The sequence below is a fragment of the Acomys minous genome (assembly GCF_964271855.1).
Source record: "Acomys minous genome assembly, chromosome: 16".
NCBI lineage: Eukaryota > Metazoa > Chordata > Mammalia > Rodentia > Muridae > Acomys > Acomys minous.
Genome location: NC_140498.1, coordinates 97,923,363 through 97,947,283, shown reverse-complemented (window position 1 = coordinate 97,947,283; position 23,921 = coordinate 97,923,363). Strand labels below are relative to the sequence as shown.

General features: G+C 51.5%; 1 protein-coding gene across 1 annotated transcript in view; it reads left to right on the top strand.

Moving 5' to 3' along the window:
- The first annotated feature begins 15,999 nt into the window (after positions 1-15,999).
- GALNT9 (polypeptide N-acetylgalactosaminyltransferase 9) overlaps positions 16,000-23,921 on the top strand; it is a 69,531-nt gene continuing 61,609 nt past the window's right edge. The window contains exon 1 of the mRNA XM_084762811.1: positions 16,000-17,307. Coding sequence (XP_084618937.1) covers positions 17,067-17,307 — 241 coding nt within the window. The 5' untranslated portion in view covers positions 16,000-17,066. The remainder of the gene's footprint in view (positions 17,308-23,921) is intronic.

The following is a 23,921-nucleotide window of genomic DNA, read 5'->3' as shown; positions in this document are numbered from 1 at the left end:
CTTACATGGACCGACAATATTGACATATTGATAGAGCTCTCATGGGGCCAGACGTAGCCCAATCAACCTGAAGGAGGCAGACTCCACTGGGGAAGGCGTGATGATCATGAGGACGATGATGATGATGACGGTGGTTGGTGATGAAAACAACAGTGATGGAGGCCAGGGATGGTGGCGCACGCCTTTAATCCCAGCAGCTTGGGAGGCAGAGGCAGGCGGATCTCTGTGAGTTCAAATCCAGGCCAGCCTGATCTACATAGTGAATTTAATGAGTTATGGGACAGCCAGGCCTATGGAGAGAGGCTGTCTCAATAACAACAACACAAATAACCAGAAACAACCCCCCCCAAAAAAAAAGATATGGCAGTGATAATAACAGTGGTGATGGTGGTGCTGGTGCTGACGGTAATGAGATGGTGGTACTGGTAGTGATGGAGGTTAGGGAAACGACCGTGATAACGGTAAATTTATGACTGTTATAGCGATGATGTTGATGCTGCTGCTTCTGAAGATGCTGATAATGATGGCACTGTACTGTTAGCAGTCTCGGCGATCTGAAGATAAGTCAGAGGTATCTACAAACACTACCCAACATCTGGCCACGTGGCAGGGAAGAGAAACAAACGGCCAAAGTGGCTGAACAGGAATTGCTAGAAAACCGAGTTTGCACAAAGTCCTTTTAGAAGCAGCACCAGTTGCTCAGGCCCAACTTTGCCACATTGCTGAACACCCACAGGGACCCACAGAGATACCTTAGGTGGGGATTGCTAAGATACACAGATATGGGGGCAGGGGAATGGCTCACTCAGTAAAGTGCTTTGCCACAAAGGCCCAAGGCCCTGGGTTTGGATTCCCAGCAAGGCGTGGTGGCACAGATCTGTAACCCCAGTACTGGGGAGACGTGTAGATTCCCGGGGCTTGCTGGTAATCTGGTCTAGCCAGCTGGTGAGCGCTGGATACAATGAGAGACTCTGTCTCAAAATAGAAGGCGGAGAGTCATAGAGGAAGATGCCTTATATCGACCTCTGGGCTCTCTACCTGCACACGCACACATGTGCAAATGCACATCATGTACATGATTGTACACACACCAAATAGAGAGTTTATAGATGTCGACAGTTAACTTGAAGGAGTGTTGGTGGACAAAAGGTTTGTCTGCTGGGGACAATGCAAAGCTCTCTTTGTAACAAATGGGTAATGGGCTGGCAGACTGAAAGCTTGAGGCCTTGGGCCTCCTTTAGTGTGAGTTCCTAGAAGGCTGGTCAAGGCTTCAACCCCGCAAATACACATACCCATGTTTCCAAGGCCTGAAGAATTCTGGGTCTTGGGCACTTTCTTGGAGAAGACAGATGGGAGTGATTGAGTCAGACCCTGGTGGAAGAGAAACCCAGAGGAGGAGGGGGAAGCAGGGCCAGGGCAGCACTCTCCCTCCCAGGACCTGGCTCTGTGGGGATCTCAGCAGCCCAGCCGCGCAAAGTGCTTGATATTCGAATTAAAAACGGTGCTTGTTTGGGAACACCCAGCACCAAAGAAGACTTTAATTGGTGCCTGTGGGACATTTACACTTATGGAGAATTAATGAAAACTTTGCTGCTGCATTTAAGCAGAAATCTTGGGAATTCCACCATCAGCACCAGCCGCTCTGAGATTGCATTTCCATCCCTTCCAGGCATCGATGGAGGAGACAGGGCCACAGAGGACTCTCCACTGCTGGCCCAGTAGGGAGTGGGTGTCCCTCTTCGGGCCTTGGTCACGGAATTCTGAGGTAGAACAGAAAGCTAAGAGGAGGGGCCGGGGGGAGGAGGGCGGAGGAAGGGTAGATGAACGGCTGAGCGCGTGGAGCTGGGCTCACAGTCTGATCAGCAGTCATGCTGGCATCCGTCCACCGAGGCCACTGGCGGCAAGATGCTGTTACGTGCTCTTTGCACATGTGTATCCTGAAGTTCTCACATCTATCACCAATTAAGAAGATGTCCCGCAGATATGCCCATAGGCCAGTCTGATGGAGGGATTCAATAGAGGTTCCCTCTTCCCAAGTGAAAATACACTGTGCGTAGACAAACTAAGATGGTTATGACACCATCAGGTGACATAATCATGGGTCCACTGTTGTGTATACGATCTGATGTTGACTGAAACATGTTTTTGTACAACGCATGACTGAATAAATCCACACACAGATATGCACATGACAAAACATACTATATATATGTATATATATATATGCCAAATCACAGTCACATACAAACCTATACATGCAAAAGGACATACTTGACTGCACACACACATGAAAATGCGCACAACATGTAGACATGTGTACATGAAAGAACACATAAACTGAGAGACACACATGAAGAAATACACATGTAGGCATGCATGTACAAATGAATATAAATACAGGTGTACACACATGCAAGCTCACCCGTGCAGACTCATCTATGTAGGCATACAATGTTAGTAATTGATATGACCATGATTTGACCAGCTAACAATTAACTTGTATTACTTAACTATCTTAATCAGCCTGCAGTAGTGCTTTCAGAGTATTGGAAGTAAACCTTGTACTAGAGTTGAATTGTATGGGGACAACACCACGTATTGGAGTGTATACACACACACACACACACACACACATATATATATATATACTGTGTGTGAAGAATAATCTTAAATTTGAATTCTATATCAATGTTCAAAATTAAGCTCATTTTGCATCAATGAAGGAGACACACCTGTTTTTGTTATGATCCCAAGTGTGGGATCGGAACAGTCTTGTGAGAGAGCAGGTGAGGTTAATCCACTAGAAGGCAAACCACCTCGTGTGTGAGCTTGGTTGTTGCCAGCTGAAAAGATCCGTGAACGGACTCTGAGAGGAGATATATAAGTGAGCCAGAAACAAGAGGCGGGGCCTTTGGAGGCTTGGCATAGTTTCGGGTGTTCATCGCTCTACTTTGAGACACTCCTAGAGAGAACCTCTTGAGGGAAGGCTTCGGGGCACCGGGCTCCTGCTGAGGTTCCGGGTTCTGGTTACTCCAGGTTCCAACAGAAGAAATCCTGCTGATTACGCCAGGAGAATCATTCCTCGGAACTGATATCCTTATGGTATTGTTATTGTATGCTTTAATCCTCTTTTCCTATTGTTTAGGTTAGTCGGGTTACAAGTGAGGTACTCTCGGTTAATAAGTTTGTAATAAAATATATTTGTTAAGAAAATTGAGCCTACACATCAATATACAAAGTTCTATACCAATGAATTAAAAATAATCTTGTGAGAAACAGTTAAGGCCTTAAGTTGAGAAGTAGATTCAGTGTTCTACTTTTCGTCCTTTCGTGCCCCTTTTATCCTGTCCTCCCTTCTTTCTTTTCACTCCCTATCTCCAGACCTAAAAAGAAAGATAAAGGCAAAGAGAGACGTCGCTGAGTCCAACATCGTTTTTTTTCTCTCTGAATAGGACCAATAATAACTTATTACCAACTCCCAATGAAAATAAACATCTATAGCCCAAGAAAAAAAAAAACCAAAACCTTCCCTAACCACCCCCTTAAGGGAAATGAGGCATCATTCTCTTACGGTTTCTTCTGGCTGATTTGGGGCAAAGGCATACAATGTTAGAATGAACATGTGAGCACACATACAAGCATGCACACATGATGGTGCGTACACATTCCGGCATGCTTCATGCTTACACACACACACACACACACACACACACACACACACACACTAAGCATACACATAAAAAAATATACTACAACCACACAAGTGAAGGAACATATTAATGTATATATAGGCATACATACACACATATGCAGGCATACTCACGCAGGAGCTTATATATGCAGGCATATATGTATATACATATAAAAATACATGTAGGCATATACATGCAAATACATGTTAGCACACATATACAGATACATACCTATAAACACACGCAGGTAGGCACATATATATTCAGGCAAACATGGATGTGCACACAGTCAGGGGCCAGGCGCACATCTAGGACCTGGCCAGTTCCCATGATGCCCTGGCTCACAGAAGCTCTGCCTTACCTAGTCTGATGCTGCTTCTGAGACACCAGCCTCTACATCCCTGACAGGGCCCTACTGTGTGACTCCCCATTCCTGGGTCTTCTCCAGGCGTACGTCACTCTCAGGATAGGCCCTCGGTCACTCTCCTCTGACCGCTACACCAGTCCAGGCTCCAGTAGAGAAGCAACACAGCAGGAGACGACATGCTGGCCTACAATCCCAGCTTCTGCCTTTGATTGTTGGGGCCAGGCCTTCCCGGTACCTTAACAGTTAGTGGCTTTATCTTGCAGTGTCTAAGCCCTGGAGACTTCCTCTGCTGGTCCTGTCTCCCAGGGTGGCCACCATGACACCAGAGGTTCAGGTTCAGTAACAGAAATCAGAAGTTGTCAGGTCCTCTCACGGCTGCTCTTCTGGGCCTCGCTGTGTTCTTCCATCGTTTTCTTTTGTGGGTTTTTATGTTCAGATTTCCCTCCTCTGTGAGGCCTCCGATCAGTGGGTTACGCCACCCCAGTGCAACGCTGCCCCAACTGATGTAGCCAAAGACGCTCACAACGAGGTCCCATTGTATTGGGCAGGACTGTTACACACAAGCCTGTGAAAGGGAGGCAGGGAATTGGCGTCTGCCGCAGTCCATGTGAGGTGGCAGCAGCTGTCACACAAGGCATGGCAGTGATATGAGACTGCCCAGTGCTGCAGAGACGACCAGAAAGGCCCACTCCCACCGTGAGGCCGTCTTCTGTCCACTGTGGCTCTTGATGAGAGGAGCAGACAGCTGGGGAGCTGCGGTGGGGGGGGCGCTCCTCAGGGCTGTGGTGCCTCGTGGTCAGGAAGGAGGTGGCCGGGCCCTTTCCTGCCTTCACACATGCCTGTTCTGTCAGGGCTCGCTGTCCGCTGCTCTGTGGGCACAGGAAGGGACCCTTCAGACATAGGGTGCTGGGCAGCCTGTATGAACCTGCACAGTGTAACCAACGCCCAGAAAAGCCACACTCACTCCAGGCCTTTGACTTTCTGTTGTTGGAGCTGGCTTCTTGATGTCTTTGTCTTTGTCTTTGTCTTTTTCTTCTTCTTCTTCTTCTTCTTCTTCTTCTTCTTCTTCTTCTTCTTCTTCTTCTTCTTTTCTGAGTGTGCTCTTTGTTTTCTTTCAGATGATGCACTGTGTCCTCCCATAAACCCAGTTTCTACTCCAGTTGCTCAGGTGAGCTCCTGTTAACCTGCAGATGAGCACTTTAGGCAGCCGAAGGCACCTGTGCCCAGGAAATGGTCCTTATCCTCTGGTTGGGATTTTACAGATTCCTTCCTCTGGATGCTGTGACTTCGATAGACCAGGGATGGTGGACACAAGAATGTAAATAGATTTTAAGAGCATCCGTGTTGAAGTCTTGGTCTTCAGCCTCCAGCACTATCAGGGGGATGAGGAAGCACTGGAACTAGGCTCTCTGTGTCTTTCTTTTTTGCTTCTTTTTCCTTCCTTCTTTCCTTCCTCCCTCCCCTCCCTCCCTGTGTGTGTGCGCTCTCTCTCTCTCTCTCTCTCTCTCTCTCTCTCTCTCTCTCTCTCTCTCTCTCTCTCTGTTTCCTGCCTGCCATGTGGTGAGCAACTTCCCCTATCCCCATTTCCCCCCATAATGCACTGCTTTTTCACTGGTCCAAAGCAACTGGGCAAAGCAGCCATGAAATGAAATCTCTAAAATCATGAGCAAACCAGCCTTTCCTCCTTGTAAGTTGTTTGTCTCAGGCGTTGTGTGACAGTGGCAGAAAGCTGATATTAGCACATTCATCCTGGCTACAGTGAGCCCAGCCAGCCTACAGGAGGAGGGTGTGGCATCTCAACTAAGGTTAGACATTTCCAGAGAGAGGGCTCGTCAGAGCCATGGTGGACCACAGAGGCCCACAGGCAGTCACATGAGCAAAAGAAGATGCTCCCCACACATCTCTGGTGTCTGAGCGGCTGTCTTTACCCAGGGTGCCTTAGAGTAAGTTGGCATGTAGCTCAAGAGCTGCAGTTCCCCATTTTCACTGGACAAGAGAAACCACTGTTTTTCTTCGGGGTCTCTAGTGAGTGCCTTGGTGTTGTGAGGTGAACAAGGGGCTGTGGGAGTCTGACCAGCAACCAGCTGCCTCGTTTCTGACGGGATCCCATGTCCCTAGGCACCTAAGAAAGAGCGCTGGAGGCGACGAATTCCATAAGGCAGACGGCACAGCCTCATGAGCAATTTCCTTTGATAAAGTTGTTAAGAAAATTATATGTAGTACTGAAATTATATAACTGTTATTACGAGTTGTTTAAAAATTATTTAGATTTAATTGATCAATTAGATTAAATTATATAGTAGTGAAAGTTGGCAAAAGCCCAGGCCAGCGCTGGTGGAATTTGAACAGCACACAGTCCTGGCGCAGAAGCCTGATACCAAGCACAATTTTTTTGTTTTTAGGTTTAAAAAAAATTAAGCCATGGTGGTGGCAGCACACAGCTTGAACCCCAGCACTGGGGAGGCAGAGGCAGGCAGATCTCTGTGAGTTCAAGGCTAGCCTGGTCTACAGATCCAGTTCCGGGTTAGCCAAGGCTACACAGAGAAACTCTGTCTTGAAAAACAGCAGTAACGGGCTGGAGAGATGCCTCAGTGGTTAAGAGCATTGACTGCTCTTCCAGAGGTCCTGAGTTCAATTCCCAGCAACCACATGGTGGCTCACAACCATCCACAATGAGATCTGATGCCCTCTTCTGGCCTGCAGGTGTACATGCAGGCAGAATACTATATACATAATAAATAAATAAATAAATAAATAAATAAATAAATAAATAAATAAATATTAAAAAAAGAAAAACAGCAGTAACAAAAAAGTGTGTGTGTATGTGTGTGTGTGTGAGAGTGAATGTGTATAAGTGTGTGTGTGTCCCTGTGTGCATGTGTGCGTGTGTTCATATGAATGCAGGTACCTATGGAAGCCAGAAGAGGGTGTTGTAAGCCCTGCAGCTCTTGTTTGAGGTAGTGGTATTGTGAGCCACCCAGAGTCAGTGCTGGGAAATGAACTCTGGTCCTTTGCAAGAGCAGCAAGTGCCGTAAACCACTGAGCAATCTCTTCAGCCCCTGCCTTTTTTTAAAAAATTCTATTGGTTTACAACAGTGAGCCAGGGATGTGGCTGTGACGCTGGCTCCGTGAATTCTGAAGGGGGCATGTATGACCAGGTCCGTTCTGTTGTCTGCTCAGCATGCTCACTCTCCATGGAGATGGGGTGTCCCGGCCGTGACCACATTCTACCTCTGTTCGGTCTCCATGTTCTTCAGTCAGGTTAGTATACCTCCTGGCGACCAACACATGAGCTACCAGAAATCAGTGAAAGGTAAAGACAAGGAAGTGGCCAGGCATGGTGGCACAGGCCTGTAATCCCAGCACCCGGGAGGCAGAGGCAGGCAGATCTCAAGGACAGCCTGGTCTACAAAGCGAGTCCAGGACAGCCAAAGGCTACACAAAGAAACTCTGTCTCGAAAAACTAACCAACCAACCAACCAACCAACCAAACAAACAAACAAACAAAAAGCCTTCCTTTGCAGCAGGAGATGACTCAGGAGTTAAGAGCACTTGCTGCTCTTTAATAGGACTTGAGCTCATTTCCCAGCACCCATGTCAAGCCACCTGTAACTCCAGCTGTAGGGGATCCAATGCCCTTTCTGGACACACACACACACACACACACACACACACACAGACACACACACTCACACACACACACACAGACACACATACACACACAGACACTCACACACACACACACAGAGACAGACACACACACTCACACACAGACACTCACACTCTCTCACACACACACACGCACACACACATACACTCACACACCCCATCTATCTATCTATCTACCTATCTATCCTTTTAGACAGGGTCTTACTATATAGTTCTGGCTGGTCTGGAACTCAGAATGTAGACTAGACTAGGGTTGGGCTCACAGAGATTCACCAGGCTCTGCTTCCCAAGTGCCAGGACTAAAGCCATGTGCCATCACACACAGCATAGAAAATAAATTTTTAAAAAGGTCCCAAGTTGAATTCCCAGCAACCACATGGTGGCTCACAACCATCTGTAATGAGATCTGGTGTCTTCTTGATGTGGGTGGGCACACATGCAGGCAAAATAGTGTATAAATAATAAATAAGCCTTTAAAAAATGTCTTCCAGCTGGGCGTGGTGGTGCATGCCTTTAATCCCCGCACTCGGGAGGCAAAGGCAGGCAGATCTCTGTGAGTTCGGGGCCAGCCTGGTCTACAAAGTGAGTCCAGGACAGCCAAGTATACACAGAGAAACCCTGTCTTGAAAAACAAACAATCAAAAACCGTCGGCTGTGGTGCCACATGCCTTTAATCCCAGCACTCAGGGAGGCAGAGGCAGGCAGATATTTGTGAGTTTGAGGCCAGCCTGGTCTAGAGAGAAAGTCCAGTACAGCCAAGGCTACACAGAGAAACCCTGTCTCAGAAACAAAAAACAAAAACAAAACCCCCAAATAAAAAAATGTTTTCCTTTGATGGTACAAAAAACCTAGAATTTCCCCCCTAAAACTTATTTCCTAGGGTGAAGGTAGTTACTTAGGAAGGTGGTAGCCTCCATTAGATTTGCCTTATGGTTTGACATGACATGGGAAGCCGCCCCCATTCCTTCCTCCCTCCATTTTTTATGCCTCCGTTTCTCCCTCCCCTCTCTTTTTCCCCCTCCCTCCCTTGTTTCCAGACAGAGTCTCATGTAGCTCAAGCTGTCTTCAAACTCACATGTTTGCCCATGTATGCAGAGCCTGGTGACCCTCTGTCCCAGCTAGCAAAGGGCCCAGCACCCCTGACACAATCTTCTGTTTTTACATAAGTGCCAGAATCTCTCTCAGCATACACAGTTGTCCCCTGGTCCCTGGCCCGACCCTTGGGTCCTAGTAAGGGACAAGGTACAGGGGTGTGGTCCCTCTGGATCCAATGAGGAGCGGTTCTAGGTTCCGTCTCCCTCGGCTTTTCCTAGGAAGATTCCTGCCCCTCCTTTTTTTTTTTTTTAAAGATTTATTTATTTATTATTATGCATACAGTGTTCTGTCTGCATGTACACCTGCACGCCAGAAGAGGGCATCAGATCACATTATAGATGGTTGTGAGCCGCCATGTGGTTGCTGGGAATTGAACTTGGGACTTTTGGAAGAGCAGACAGTGCTCTTAACCTCTGAGCCATCTCACCAGCCCCTCCCGTCCCTCTTTGAGAGCTACCGGAGACAGTAAACTTCCCACGAGATTCAAAGGCTTGTGGTTCTCTATAAACAGGCATGGCATACACACAGTGAGTGCATCCAGGGGCCAGAATCTGATCCTGGAGAGCAGCCCTGGACGGCTAACATGGTACCTGGGTCCCTAAGCACTGACAACGATGCTGGCATGCAGGACCAGTCTCTAGGACACCGCATCCGAGCCACGTGGATGCAGACAATGAGACTTAGGTGAAGACGTTGCCAGAAATCCCCGTTCGCTGCCTTTTCCCACACCCCCCTGACCACCAGTGCCCTGTGTGAGAAGAGCAGACAGTGAGCTGAGCTCCGATCTGGGGCGTGCTGTCCTGAGCACTCGCCACCCACTCAGAGAGCAGGCCAAGGACACCGAGGCAGGTGCGGCTGCTCCAAACCAGCTGATTTATGAAGAAAGCATAAATGTGATTTGGGACCAGCTTGCTCCTAGGTACTAAATAAAACAAAAGACGGCACCAGGCGCAGTGTCTGCGAGTGCCACACGGACAGCCCAGCCGTGAATCTTCCTTATGACGGCTGTGCTTTGTGGCGTATCTTAGGGGAGTTCTGTGAAAAAAAAAAACCAGGGTTGGAAAGATTGCCAGAAGGGGAGATGGGGGTGTGGGGGGGGGGGGAGGCAATGTGAGTATCATTATGAAGAGAGAGGAAGACGGCCTGGGAGAGCCAGCATGGCCTGTCCCTGCTCTGCTGTTCTCGGTCTCCCAATATGTCCTGCATGCTGAACCCGGCTGCCTGTGTGTAGGCAGTGGCCATGATAATCCTTGCAAAGTCGATGAAAGACTTTCTCTGATGCCTGGGGAGATCTCAGAAGAAAGATTCCCTCACTCCACTTCCCCCCCTTGCACACACCCCCCCCCCTGCTGACATTCTGACTAAATTGGATTTGGAGTTAGTAAGGCAGATTTTATTAGTAAACAGCAGAGACTAAGGCCAAACCAGATTAATCAGAGGATTTATATAACCAGAAGTCGTGCAACAAACAGAGAGCTCTAGGCATGTCCAGACCCAGGAGCTGAAGTGATGTCATGGGGGTCCTTGGGTGTGTGTCTGTGTTTGGGGTTCTCAGTATCCTCAGGAGCCAGTTGCTCTGGGGGAAACAGGCTCCTTCAAGCCTCTGGTATAGCCTTTTCATCAACCTGCCAGTACGTGATCCTGGTTATGTGTGTTTCTGTTTAAAGACACGGTTTCTTTCTTAGGGTACCTATTAGCTATTCCAATATGCCTGTTTACTAGTGAGTATCAGTGCTGACCTCAAGCCTGGATGGGTGATTGCTCTAGTTGCAGGAGGTGGCTGCTAGGAGCATGTCTCAGCATATATGGTCAGCCCATCAGACTAGGTTCTGCAGCCACATACCCATAGGTACAAAAGTCTGACACATGTCTCCAGCTGAGTTAGGTAAATCCCCCCTGTGCTGCTTTAAAAAAAAAATTATTTATTATGTATGCAGTGTTCTTCCTGCATGTACACCTGCAGGCCAGAAGAGGGCACCAGATCTCATTATAGATGATTTTGAGCCACCATGTGGTTGCTGAGAATTGAACTCAGGATGTCTGGATGAACACACAGTGCTCTTAACCTCTGAGGCATCTCTCCAGGCCCCCCACGCCCGCTTTTTGTTTTGTTTTGTTTGTTTGTTTGTTTGTTTGTTTGTTTTTCGAGACAAGGTTTCTCTGTGTAGCCTTGGCTGTCCTAGACTTGCTCTGTAGACCAGGCTGGCTTTGAACTCACAGTGATCCGCCTGCCTCTGCCTCCGGAGTGCTGGGATTAAAGGCGTGCACCACCACTGCCCGGCTTTGTTTTCTTTTTTTTGAGACAGGGTTTTCCTGTGTAGCCTTGGCTGCCCTAGACTCGCTTTTCAGACCAGGCTGGCCTGGAACTCACAGTGATCCTCCTGCCTCTGCCTCACGGGTGCTGAGATTAAAGGTGTACGCCACCATTTTTTTGGTTTTGTTTTGTTCTGTTTTTTAAGTTTCTTTATCCCTGTTGGCCACTGTTGCTATTTAGAGTTGAGTTTTATTTTAAAAGGCTTTGGATTTTCTTTCAGGGGCTTCTAGGACAAATTACAGCTTAAAAATAATTGACATTTGTTCTCTCTCAGCTCGGAAGCCTGGAGGTGCAGGACCTAGGTGCCATGTGTTTCTAGGCTGTGGGGGCTGCCGAGAGAGAGGTGCCACTCTCAGTGTCTTGTGGCTCAGCCTCATTGTCATGCTGGAAATGAAAAGTTGTGTCTGCCCCTTGAACCAGCCTCAGCTATGCAAGGCTCCAAGCACTTGGACAGTGGCATTGGATTGGATTTGTCACATGAGACTCTTTGGCCACCTGACAGGGTCAAAGGACAGCTACTTCCTAGGGCCCCAAGAAATAAAGTCATGAGGAGGTGCCAGTGCCCTCTCTTTGTGATCCTGGAGGGGCCCTGTGCTCAGTGTCCCATCCCAGAATGCATCACCTGGGGGGACAAGCAGCTGGCAGAGTCTCCACATGGGTCCTGACCTGTGGAGGCTGCTAGAACCATCTCTGTGTGAGAAACAGGCCAATGGAGCAGGAGCACACCATGACAGCCATGGAGGATCACACAGATTGGTGTCACCAAGGACTGAAAGAATGCTGGGGCGGGGTCCCCCACAGACTCCACCAACCTCTCCATGTGACCTGTTCAGAAGACAGGTGAACACTGGGAAGTGACAATGGGGTGCTGTACATCCAGCCAGTGCTGCCACCAACTGCTCTTCCAAGCATCCCTCGGCCCCACCCTGTGCCCCGCATCCGGTGTGCTGCTACTGATCGGGGAAGTAAGCCTTCGCCCCCGCCAGAAACAGCCCAGGAGTGATCGATCCGGCTCAGTGGAAGGAAATGAGTGGCCCAGGATGGCAGTGCGGAAAGGAGGTCCGGAGGCTAGGGGGCTTGTCCAGGTGTCGCATAGTGACCCATAATGAATGCAAACTGCCACGCCTGATCCTGGCAGGATGACAGATGATCTAGATCCTTCAGGAGCAAGTATGGGCCATCTTTCCAGGTTAAGAACCACACCCCCCACCAGCTTCATTTCCTCCCCCCTGCCCCCTTTGCTGAGACACCTCTTGAGAGCAGAGGGATGGCCTGGCTCATGGGAGTCACAGGAAGTTAGGCTAGTTCTCAACAGCACTTTTATTTCATTTTAACCTAACCTCATTGTTTTATTTGTGTGAGCGCTTTGGCTGCATGCATGTCTGCGTACCACATGTGTGCTTCGTGCCTGCAGAGCCTGGAAGAGGGTGTCAGACCTCTTTTGCTATGTGTGCATGTGTGCTGGGGATCGAGCCTGTGTTTTCTGGAAAGAACCGTCAGTGCCTCTAACCACTGAGCTATCTGGACAGAACCGTCAGTGCCTCTAACCACTGAGCTATCTCTCCAGCCTGGACATCTGATCAATCCCCTGAGCAGATGAATCCACTACCATCGTACACTGTGCTCATAGCACTCTCCCCTCCCTGACCTCTGACCTGTCTACGAGGAAGTGGCCATACCTTTTCCTGGGCTAGAGTTCAGGAGTGAATGCAGCTGGGTGTGGTGGTATTTGCCTTTAATCCCAGCCCTCAGGAGAATGAGGTAAGTAGGTCTCTGTGAGTTCTAGGCCAGCCTAGTCTACAGAGTGAGCTCCGGCCTAGGTTACTTCTAGCATCCATCCATATCTTTGTTTCCCTGACTGGATGCGATTGACCAGCTGCCTCCCACGCCTGCTGCCACGACTTCCGCTCCGTGAGAGATCGAACCTTCAGATGCTGAGTCAAGACAAGCCCTCCCTCAAGTTCCTCTGGCCAGGCGTTTTGTTACAGATAGCAACAGGAGGAAAGTAACCGGCACAGCGAGTGTGGGACAGAACCTGTGGCGTCTGCACCACCGATACAGGGCTCTCCCCCCATCCGTAGGTGCCCTGTGGCAGCTCTGTCATCCGCTCTTCTTCGTCTGTTGGCAGCTCTCGGCTGGCTATATTCTGAGCGGTCCCAGTGGGCAGGCCCTCCTTGGGGGCCACACAAGATGAAGTCCAGGAAAGAGTTATCATATTTAGTTCCAACCGTTCGCCTGGTAGCTGTGTGTTCTGGAATTGTCATTGCTACTGTCCCCATGCCTGCATGTTAGCTCCCGTCAGTCCTGGTTGTGGTGTGGGCAAACTGAGTGGAGGCTTCTCTCTCTTCACGGCCTACAAGAGCTGAGCTAGTGACTCAACTTGTGTGTGTGACTCGGCAGGGGTTGGGCCGCGGAGAGGTTTTCGGTGCAGAGTTGTGGAAGATGTCTGAGGCCAAGCACCTCATGGGCCCCATTTCCCTGAAGGGTGACCCCAGTGTCTCTTCAGGCGTGCACCCTGAGCTCCCACTGCCCTCTCTTCGCGCAGCCTGCACCCAGACGCTGATTCCATGTGCAATTGGCACTGTGGCCCACGGAGACTCGGGGACTCTGCATTGCTGAGGCAGGGAAGAGGGCACTGGGGGACACGTACACTCTCCGACACTATGTCCCAAACATGGCTCTCTGCTCCCTAACATGTCCTGCGACCCCAGGCTGCATTCAACACTAAGCACCCAGCATCTCTCCCAAAGCCAACTAACCCAGATTTGTTGGACCTTCACACGAGTCTCCTCTTGCTCCCTCCCGGGTTCTGTGTGCTCACACTGCCAACGGAATTCAGCCAAATACTGACTCAGAACTGCTGCTGGGTATTCACAGGAGCCATATCCACATCACTTTCTATAAACATATAATGAAAAGTTTTTGATTTTTTTTTTATTTGAGCATCAGTGGCTAATAAATTTGATTCTGGAGCCAAGTTGTCTGGGCTTAAATCCAGACCAAGACTTCCGCTGCCAGCGTGACCTTGGGTTGGGATACACTTTCCTTGGAGCCTCAGTTTTCTCCTTTGGGAAGTGAAGCTATACCCGTTTCCAACTTCCTCGAGTTGTTAAAGATATGCAGTCAGTAGCCATCTCAGCGCAGAACAGTGCCTGTACCCAACGCAGTGTGTGAGTGAGTTCTGTTCTGTGATTCAAAGGCCGCCCCTGGTGTGTTAGCCACAGAGCAACATGTTATACCAATGAGGGACACAGCGATGACAGTTTATGGGAGCAGGCCGGTGTCTGTGGGCCACTCCACTGTCTGTGAGGTGCGTCAGGCTCCATCTTGGTAGGCATGGGCATGGACTCTACAGTGAGAGACTGAGGGGTGCTGGCCTCAGTCCTCGTGCCTGGCGCAGTCCTGAATCCCAGAAACACATTTTCTTTTTCATTTTTGGGTTTTTGAGAAAGGGTTTTTCTGAGTGGCTCTGGCTGTCCTGGAACTTGCTCTGTGGACCAGGCTGGCCTCGAACTCATGATATTCCTGCCTCTGCCTCCTTTGGCAAGTCCTACCAATGTGAGCCACCACAGCCAGCCACATTTTTTGTGAAAGGAAGAAAGGAAGGACTTAGTCAGAGAAGAAACAGTATGACTTTCAGTCCTCTACTTCCACCAAGAAGTAGAATGTCTGTAAGCTACACAGGGCACACTGGCCTGTGGAAAGTCAGTGTGATGTCTCTAAGCTACACAGGGCACACTGGCCTGTGGAAAGACAGTGTGATGTCTCTAAGCTACACAGGGCACACTGGCCTGTGGAAAGTCAGTGTGATGTCTCTAAGCTACACAGGGCACACTGGCCTGTGGAAAGTCAGTGTGATGTCTCTAAGCTACACAGGGCACACTGGCCTGTGGAAAGACAGTGTGATGTCTCTAAGCTACACAGGGCGTGCTGGCCTGTGGAAAGACAGTGTGGTGTCTCTAAGCTACACAGGGCACGCTGGCCTGTGGAAAGACAGTGTGGTGTCTGTAAGCTACACAGGGCACGCTGGCCTGTGGAAAGTCAGTGTGGTGTCTGTAAGCTACACAGGGCACGCTGGCCTGTGGAAAGACAGTGTGGAGGAGAAAGCCTGAGCTAGGAACCAAAGCCTCTACCCCCTCCCCGGAATGTGAACAGACACAACATGGAGACACACACACACATGCTTACACAGAAACTGCACACACATGAACACACAGGTGCATACAAACACACACATTGCACACACATGCATAATCATAAGGACCCAGCACATGCATGCATATATATGCACACAACAGCGACCCGTCACACACTGCTCAGGTGCTCATGCACCATGAAGACAGACCACATATCGGCACATATGTGTACCTAGAGACATAGCACAGATACTTTGCGCATGTGCACATTCACACACAAAGGAGACTTGTGAGCACAGAAACACGTGTGCACACAAACACAAGTACCTATACAGGGACACACATGCATACCCATGCACAAACAGTTGAATATGCAGACACATGGGCACGTGTACACACAGTGGACACATACACATGCATGCACACACATGGGTATATGCACACCCAACAGATACATGCATGTACACACACATGCAGAACCCAAGAGCTGCAAAGTCCCAGAGACCTTGTCTGTCTTCTTTCTTTCTTATTTTTGAGAGGGTTTCTCTGTGTAGCATTGACTGTCTTGGACTCGCTTTGTAGACCAGGCTGGTCTTGAATTCACAGCAGTCCACCTGCCTCTGCCTCCTGAGTGCTGGGATTAAAGGCGTGGGCCACCACACCCGGCCGACCTTGTCTTTCTATATGAAAGGCTCACCACAAAGTAAGCTCCCAATAAGTGTGCCATCATTTATTCTTTCTGTAAATATTTGCTAAGCACCAGCTGCGTGTCGGAAATCATTTCAGGCACTGTAAGATACAGCGGTCCATAAGCCATGCCGTGTGGCTTCTGTCATCTCTCCTCTGATTACAGCGGCCTCGTCTACAGCTGCCTGTTTGGGGTTAAAAATTAGAGACGGAGAGGCAGGTGTTGTTTGTTGTTGTTTTCGGCTGAGCGTGCAGCTGAGCTCTGAGGACTTGGGGGAACCTGGTCGAGATTTGCTTTTCAGTCATTTGTTTGGCCTGATGCTGCAATAGGGTTGCTCACTCTCCAGCTTACTCTAACTCTCCTTTCTGATCCCTCGTCCCAGAGGAAGGCGACCAATCAGATTAGGTTTGGCCAGGCGCGGTGGGCAGGCATATCAAGGTGGCTCTGAGTCACTCCTGTGCGCACAAAGGCACCTACCTCACCACACCCCGGGCGGGCGCGCAAAGCACAGCCCTGACCGGCGTTTCCTAAGGCTCCGTGTCCACAGGGGCCAAGTATGGGTTTTATCCACTAAGATAAGCCCGGGCGTGGAAGGAGATCCGTGGATCTGCGTGGCGCGGAGCCCTGGGCCTCGCTCCACGCGGGCCTATCCTGGCCAGGGGTGGAGCGCGGGATCGGTTTGGGGCGGCGGGCGGGGCAGCGGGCGCCGCGTGCATGTTGATGAGCGCAGGCCGCGTCACTGCGCACCGGCGCCGTGGTTTGGGGCGCGCAGGAGAGGGGCGCGCAGGAGCGGGGCGCGCAGGAGCGAGCGGGACGCGGCAGCCAAGGCCTCGCGCCGCCTCCTGGCTCTGAAGCTCCCGGTGGGGGCGCCCTGCTGACTATGCGGGCGGCGCCCTGTGTCTGCAGCCCCGGACGGTTTCTGCGCGCTGGAGAAGGGCGGGTCGCGGCGGCCTGGCGCGTGGAGCCCGCGCGGCGGTGCTGAAGGAACAGCTCCCGCCCTTGCCCGGCCCATGGTCCCCACCGCGGCCGGCCGCTCCCAGGCTCCTGCGGCCCCGGGGCCCCGGGGATGCCCGGCGGGTGAGGCGGCCCCGTCCGAGCCGCGTTCATGGCGGTGGCCAGGAAGATCAAAACTTTGCTGACCGTCAACATCCTGGTGTTCGTGGGCATCATCCTCTTCTCGGTGTACTGCCGCCTGCAGGACCGTTCTGAGGCGCTGGTGCAGGTCGTGCGAGGCGCTGACCGCCGGATGCGCAATCGGTTCTCCAAGGCGAGTGCTCTGGCCGACCGAGAGGCCATCCTGCAGCGCCTGGACCATCTGGAGGAGGTGGTCTACAACCAGCTGAATGGTGAGCCGCGCGATGGAGGGGAAGGCAGGGTCCCGTGTCAGGACATTACTGTGTTCAGGAGTGGCTGCCCACACCCATGATATCTGTCAGGGTCCTGGGTGAAAGCTGCTTTGGGTCCTGCAGAGAGGGAATACGAGAGGTAGTGGGAATGCTGGGAGGCCTTCGTTGGCAGATGACAGCGATAGGGTGACTGCACCATCCACTCATCCTGGGAACACTTGAGAATTGTCCCCTGCCTTCCCCCACAATGCCTCCAAACTTACTCCCCAAGAGAACTCAAAACTTCTCCAGGAAGAGCCTCTCAGGAGCTGCCGGAAGGGCAGTGAGGGGTGCAGGCAATGCCTAAGTCCACAGTGAGGTGCTTCCAGGCAGCGCCTAGGTTCACAGCCAGGAACCAGGGGTACCTTACCGAGTGAGGGTGGAGGTGACACCCAGGTCCACAGCAAGGACCCAGAGAACCTTTCTGCTCACTCCTGTCTCCCTGGAGGTACGGAGGAGGGAGGGACTGCTGCCCCTGTAAAGCGGCTGATCCCATCTTCCTCACCGAAGGGCGCAGAGGGTGGCCTGTCTATTAAAGTTGTGACCTCTGACCTAGATAGCCACCTTTCAAGAATGCTCAGGTCTCCCGCAGAGAGTTCTGTTGTGGGAGAAGTGTAAAACGCCACTGGTGCTGTGTGCACAGTTGGATTCAAGTGTCTGGCAGGGATGGGGTAGGGGCCAAGTGTTCACATGGACCGAGGTCACAGTGCCTGGGGATGCCTGACGCATGAAAGTGTCTGCTTCTGGTAGGCTCTTTGCTTTTCTTTGAGGAGAGGGGCGCTCAGCATCTGAGTCACAGTGGATGGCGGTGGCAATAGAACATCTACGTTTTGGGAGCGGAGTGGATGCACCTCCTCTGTCCCCAAGGACAGCTCTGTTGGGTTCCAGGAAGGAGACAGTTGCTGCAAGCCTGCAGCACCAGCAGGCTTCCTGTTCTGTGTGCCTCCCCCAGCAAACTTCTTTCTGCAAGTACTAGGAACTGGCTCCAGTGGGCAGTGGCTAGGCTGGGTGGGCATTTTCTGCAGGGCTCAGGTCGTAGGTCGGCTCCTTGCTGTGTAGAGGTCATCTGGGGTCTCCCGGGAGAACTGGGCTCCAGGCACACCTCTGAGCACAGCCTGGAGGGGCCAGGTGCCATCTGGGGATGTAGGCGGCACATGCATCCTCAGATAACAAAACCCTAACTTCCTGGGGGGCTTCCTCGCCACCCGCAGAGCTTCTGGAACCCACGGCAGTCCTGCCCGGCTCCGTGGCTTCTCTGTCAGCCGTTCAGCCAAAGGGAAGGAGGAAGAAAGTTGAGTTGGAAGCAGTGGCTTGGCCACGCTGCCAGCATGATTCATCTTCTGGAAGACGCTGGGTCCCGTAATAGCACGGATCTTTATTGAAGTGTATTTGCCAGGGTGTTATGGTCTGTTTTATGGGGCGAACCGGAGGATTATATAAAAACATTGGCACCATTCGCACTTGTGTAACATCGTGCTGGCCAGCCGGCCTCATGAGCTGTTCCCTTCCCTAGCTCCCCAAGGACAAGAGGGGCCAGTGTTTGGTGGAAGAAAGAGCTGGGACCCGTAGTCAACTTTCCTGACATTGACGTGGACAGAATGAAGTTCTTCCCTCTAGCCTCTCTCCTCCCTGCTCCCTGCTCCTGCCAGCTTCTCTCTTCGCCCTGCCCCTCCGTCCCTCGCTAAACCCCTTCCCTTTTTTTCTCCCTGCCTCTTCCATTTCCCTTCTCCGTGTTGAGACAGCCTCGCCTTCCTCTCTAATTCCCACGCTTAGTAGAGTCTAAGCTAAGTTGTCACTCAACATTTGTCCTAGGAAATAAACAAAGCATTGGTCTCAGGTGGGCTCCTTTGGGGAGAGCGCAGGGTTTAAGTGAAGTCACTTGAGATGCCCTGTGACCCCCCCCACACCGGGCTTGGCTCGAGGCCTCTGAGTGCAGGCATGGAGGAAAGCCACGAGAGCTTCCTGGAGGAGGAGGCTGCTCTTCCTGACACAGCTTGCTCTGTCTTAGATCCTAGAGATGTGGGCTCGACCGCTGGGGGTCTCTACCTGATGCTTACCTCAACTGCGTCACAACGCTAAGAGGGAGCAATTGCTTACATCTGCGGGGCCTGGACTCCTCTTTGAACTCTTTCCCAGCTGGGGAGATGATAAGAAAAGGAGTATCTTCCTTTGAGGCAAGAGGCCCAGGAGGGTGCTCTGGTGTGGGTGGACAGCCACTCTCCTCATGGCATGTCTGTTGACCCTGGCACAGCACCCCACTGTGGTGCAGGCTCATGGGACTGGAGAAAGCATTTTGTGGGGAAGGGTGCCTGGCCCCTCTTACATGTGCTTGAGAAGTGCTTCTAAATTCAGTGCTCAAGGCAAGAGAAAAATGTTTATGGGGAAAACTCATCCTCTGACTACCTTAAATTGCACATAAAGCCTGGTGCCCACGGCTGTGCAAGCGGCTGGCTGGGCTCTCAGGAGCAGTAAATTTGAAACCCTCCAAGCTTGGTGCCGCCTCCAGTCCGATGCTGGGAATTCAACCCTTTCCCCTAGCAATGGGGGCAGGGTGGGTTGGGGGGGTTGAAGAATTGGGGCTTTTGTTCGTACCGAGTTTGCCCCCTCTGAGTCTGCGTGAAGCCACAGCAGAGCGGAGGCAAAGCCTTCTGCTGCTCAAAGCTTTGTGTGGTGCAGGGGACCATTTGGCCCAGGGTCTCACACCCTGGGGGGCAGGGCGGCCAGGCCTTGCCCTGAATTCAGAAGTGGTCCCCCCTTCTCCCATGTACCTGGTGACCTGAGGAGGAAAAAGGCACAGCAGGCACAGTAGGGCTGGTGGCTGCTCTTGAAGGGTTGTTTCTAAAATCAGAGCACATGCTCCTGTTAATCCCCTCCAGTTTGTGCTGCCCCAGCCCATGTGTGCTCATCATACCTTCCAGCCGGCAACTTTCTTTTCAAAGCTGTAGTTGGTCTTCTGGTTGGGGCAGGAAAACGAGGAGCCAGGAAGCGGGGTGGCTTTCCAGGGTGGTATAGGAAGCTGGTGGTGGCAGCCGCTCAAAGGACAAGCAGGGTCTGACATCATCATGAGTTCAAGTTAAGTACAAAAGGGAACCAGACGATTTGTTGTTGTTGTTTTTATTTCTTTTTTTGAGACAGGGTCTCTTTCTGTAGCCTTGGCTGTCCTGAACTCATTTTGTAGACCAGGCTGGCCTCGAACTCACAGCAATCCGCCTGCCTCTGTCTCCCGAGTGCTGGGATTAAAGGTGTGGGTGACCACGCCCAGCCTGGGAACCAGCAGATCTTTTTATTTTTTATTTATTTTGGATTTTCGAGATAGGGTTTCTCTGTGTATTCTTGGCTGTCCTGGAGCCGCTTTGTAGACCAGGCTGGCCTTCAACTCACAGCGATCTGCCTGCCTCTGCCTCCTGAGTGCTGGGATTAAAGGCGTGGGTGACCATGCCCAGCCTGGGAACCAGAAGATCTTAATGTGGCCCCAGATGCTGGCCGTAGCCATCCTGGCACTGATGGTGCTTCTCTACTTCACAATGCTGCTTGCCCTCCTCTGGGATGCTGGCTTAGTTCTCCCGACCAAGTACTTGCCCACCACCTCCACTGCCCACTACGCCTGGGCAGACTCCTGTCCTTTGGTCCCCTCCTCCCTTTTTGGTGTTTCAGAGACAAGGTCTCTCTCTCTCTCTCTCTCTCTCTCTCTCTCTCTCTCTCTCTCTCTCTGGTTTTTTTCAAGACATGGTCTCTCTGTGTAGCCCTCGCTTTGTAGACCATGCTGGCCTCGAACTCACAGCGATCCGCCTGCTTCTGTCTGTCTGTCTATTATGTAGCCCTGGTTGTTTCATCTCTCCCTAGTGTATAGACCAGGCTGGCCTTAAACTCACAGAGATCCACCTACCTACCTCTGCCTTGAGCACTGGGATCAAAGGCGTGCGGCGGTGTCTCATGGCTGAGAATAAGCTTATTTTAGGGCACTGCATTCCACGGCCATGCTTTGTGGCAGAAACGCTGAATGAAAAGTGTTGCGGGAGGTCACACACCGTTGCACAGCTGTCAAGATTCAAAGGAGGCAGCTCGGGTGAAGGGGGTGCATTGGGTGTGCGGTGCGCCCCGCTGCGGGAGCTGTGCAGGACGCGCGTGAGCTCATGCTGCGATCCTGGGCTACTCAGGCCTTGCCTTTTTCCTGCCAAGAAGTGTGCCCTTGCAGCCCAAGCCTCCCAGTGTGCACGGCTTGAGAAGCAGGTTAAGAGCCCTCATCTAGGGTTAAGATGGACGGGCTAGAGGCAGTTGGCAAAGGACTTGAGTTCTGAGTCACCTTCCTGGCAGCTAAGCACCAGTCCTCACAGCCATCTTGTGTTGGGAGCTGGAGCAGAGGCCAGGGTGTGGGGGAAAGAGGGGGTCAAGCAATGGTGTGGCTTTCCCTTGAAACCACCAGCTTCAGAGAAGTGAGGACTCAGCCTAAGGCAAGGTGTCGGACTTAGGGACGCCTTGATGCTATGGCTGGGGAATGTGGCAGCTCCCTGTCTGTTGCTGTGCCAGACGTGACAGGACATGTCCCAGATCAGACCTCTATCCTACCAACGGCCATTTGTTCCGAGTGCAGCTAGAACACAAGCTGAGTTCAGTGAGCCTACCTCACCTCGCGGTGTCCTCACAAGGGGCGGCCATCTTTTATTTACTTCTGTTATGTAGATGGCCAAGCACAGGTGTCAGGCAGTTGGAGGAGGGTGTGAGCCTGGGGACTGCCGCCTTTGAGCCTCTGGTGATCCCGGAGTACTAGCTTCCAGAATGGGGGGGGGCCCTTTGGAGCACCCCTGCGCCCTGGAGAAACACGAAGGACACTTTGCCCGCAGGGAATATGGCTGTGGCAGGAGGGTTCTTATCCCCCTGCATGTTTTATTTCTCAAAGCGGCGTCCTGCTGGCTACAGGCGGCCTCCTCAGCCCAAACCCACTGGTCTCTACCCTTCTCAGAGCATGGGTCATGCGTGGCCCACCCAAGGGGCAAGAGCGATGGCAGCTGGGAAAATAGCCACAATTTGCTGTATTGTCTGGCTTCCACCCACCCTTTCACCTTTTACAGCTTGCCTACTGCTGACAAATAACTACAAAAAGTGACAAACCAGCCACTGTCCCGCTGGAGCATGGCCCTGGCTCCCAGCCGGGCAGGTTCAGAGTGTGTGATGGCTGCCGCTCTGTCTCCGCTGTCTGCCACAGGCTGGCGCACAGCTCTTGGAGCAGCTGCGGTTCTGGTTTCTTCAGCTGGAGGCCATTTGGCTCGGCCTCGTTCCTCCCAGGTGGGCTGCAGTCTTCTGGGCACCTGTCTTCATCACAGGCCCTGATGACACTTGTGTGGGGGCCTTGAGGAGCCTCCGTGTGACACAGAGCTGAAGCATATTGCTGTCATGATCTTTCCCTGTGAGCAGGGGACCTGCCCTGGCTGGATCAGTGGGTGGGGAGCTGGAGCCAGACCGTAGGGAAGAACTCACAGGTGGCAGCCCCGGCCTTGGGGTGTGCTGGCCTGCATGGGTCGGTTATGTTTACAATCTGACTTAACAGCGTATTTCCGTCTGTTACCGGCGCACTACAGAATTGTAAAAGACAGTTTATCATTCGCTGGATGGAATAAACTCCATGGATGTCTTTACTGTGTCTGCCTCCACAGACATGCGGTGAGGGCTGGAGTGGTTAAGGATGCTGACAGCCCTTCCAGAGGGTCAGAGTTTAAGCCGGGCTTGGTGGTGTGCACCTTTAATCCCAGCACTCAGGAGGCAGAGGCAGGTGGATTGCTGTGAGTTCAAGGCCAGCCTGGTCTACAAAGTGAGTCCAGGATCGTCAAGGGAGAAACCTTGTCTTTTGTTTTGTTTTTGTTTTCCTTTCTTTCTTTCTTTCTTTCTTTTTTTTTTAATTTATGTGCATTGGTGTGAGGGTACCAGATCTTGGAGCTACAGACAGCTGTGAGCTGCCATGTGGGTGCTGGGAGTCGAACCCGGGTCCTCTGGAAGAGCAGACGATGCTCTTAACCACTGAGCCATCTCTCCAGCCCCTCGGTTTTGTTTTTCGAGACAGGGTTGGTTTCTCTGTGTAGCCTTGGCTATCCTGGACTTGCTTTGTAGAACCAGGCTGGCCTCAAACTCATAGCAACCTGCCTGCCTCTGCCTTCCGAGTGCTGGGATTAAAGGCGTGCGCCACCACACCCTGCTCCTCGTCTTGAAAAGCCAAAAAAAAAAAAAAAGAAAGAAAGAAAAAGAACTCCCACGGGGACAGGACTGTCCGTAGATGCAAAGGCCTTACTGCAGCGGTTCTCAGCCTTTCTAATGCTGTGGCCCTTTAATACAGTTCCTCATGTTGTGATGACCCCCAACCATAAAATTATTTTTTTGTTGCTACTTTCATAAGTGTAATTTTGCTACTGTTATGAATTATGACGTAAATACTTTTGGAGATAGAGGTTTTCCAAAGGGGTCGTGACCCACAGATTGAGAACTGCTGCCCTATGGTGTGGTGAGGGCCCTAGTGAGTAGTGAGGGGAGGGTCAAAGTGCTGTATAAAGTGTCCTCACGGAGGCAGGCCAGAGCCCATGTTGGTC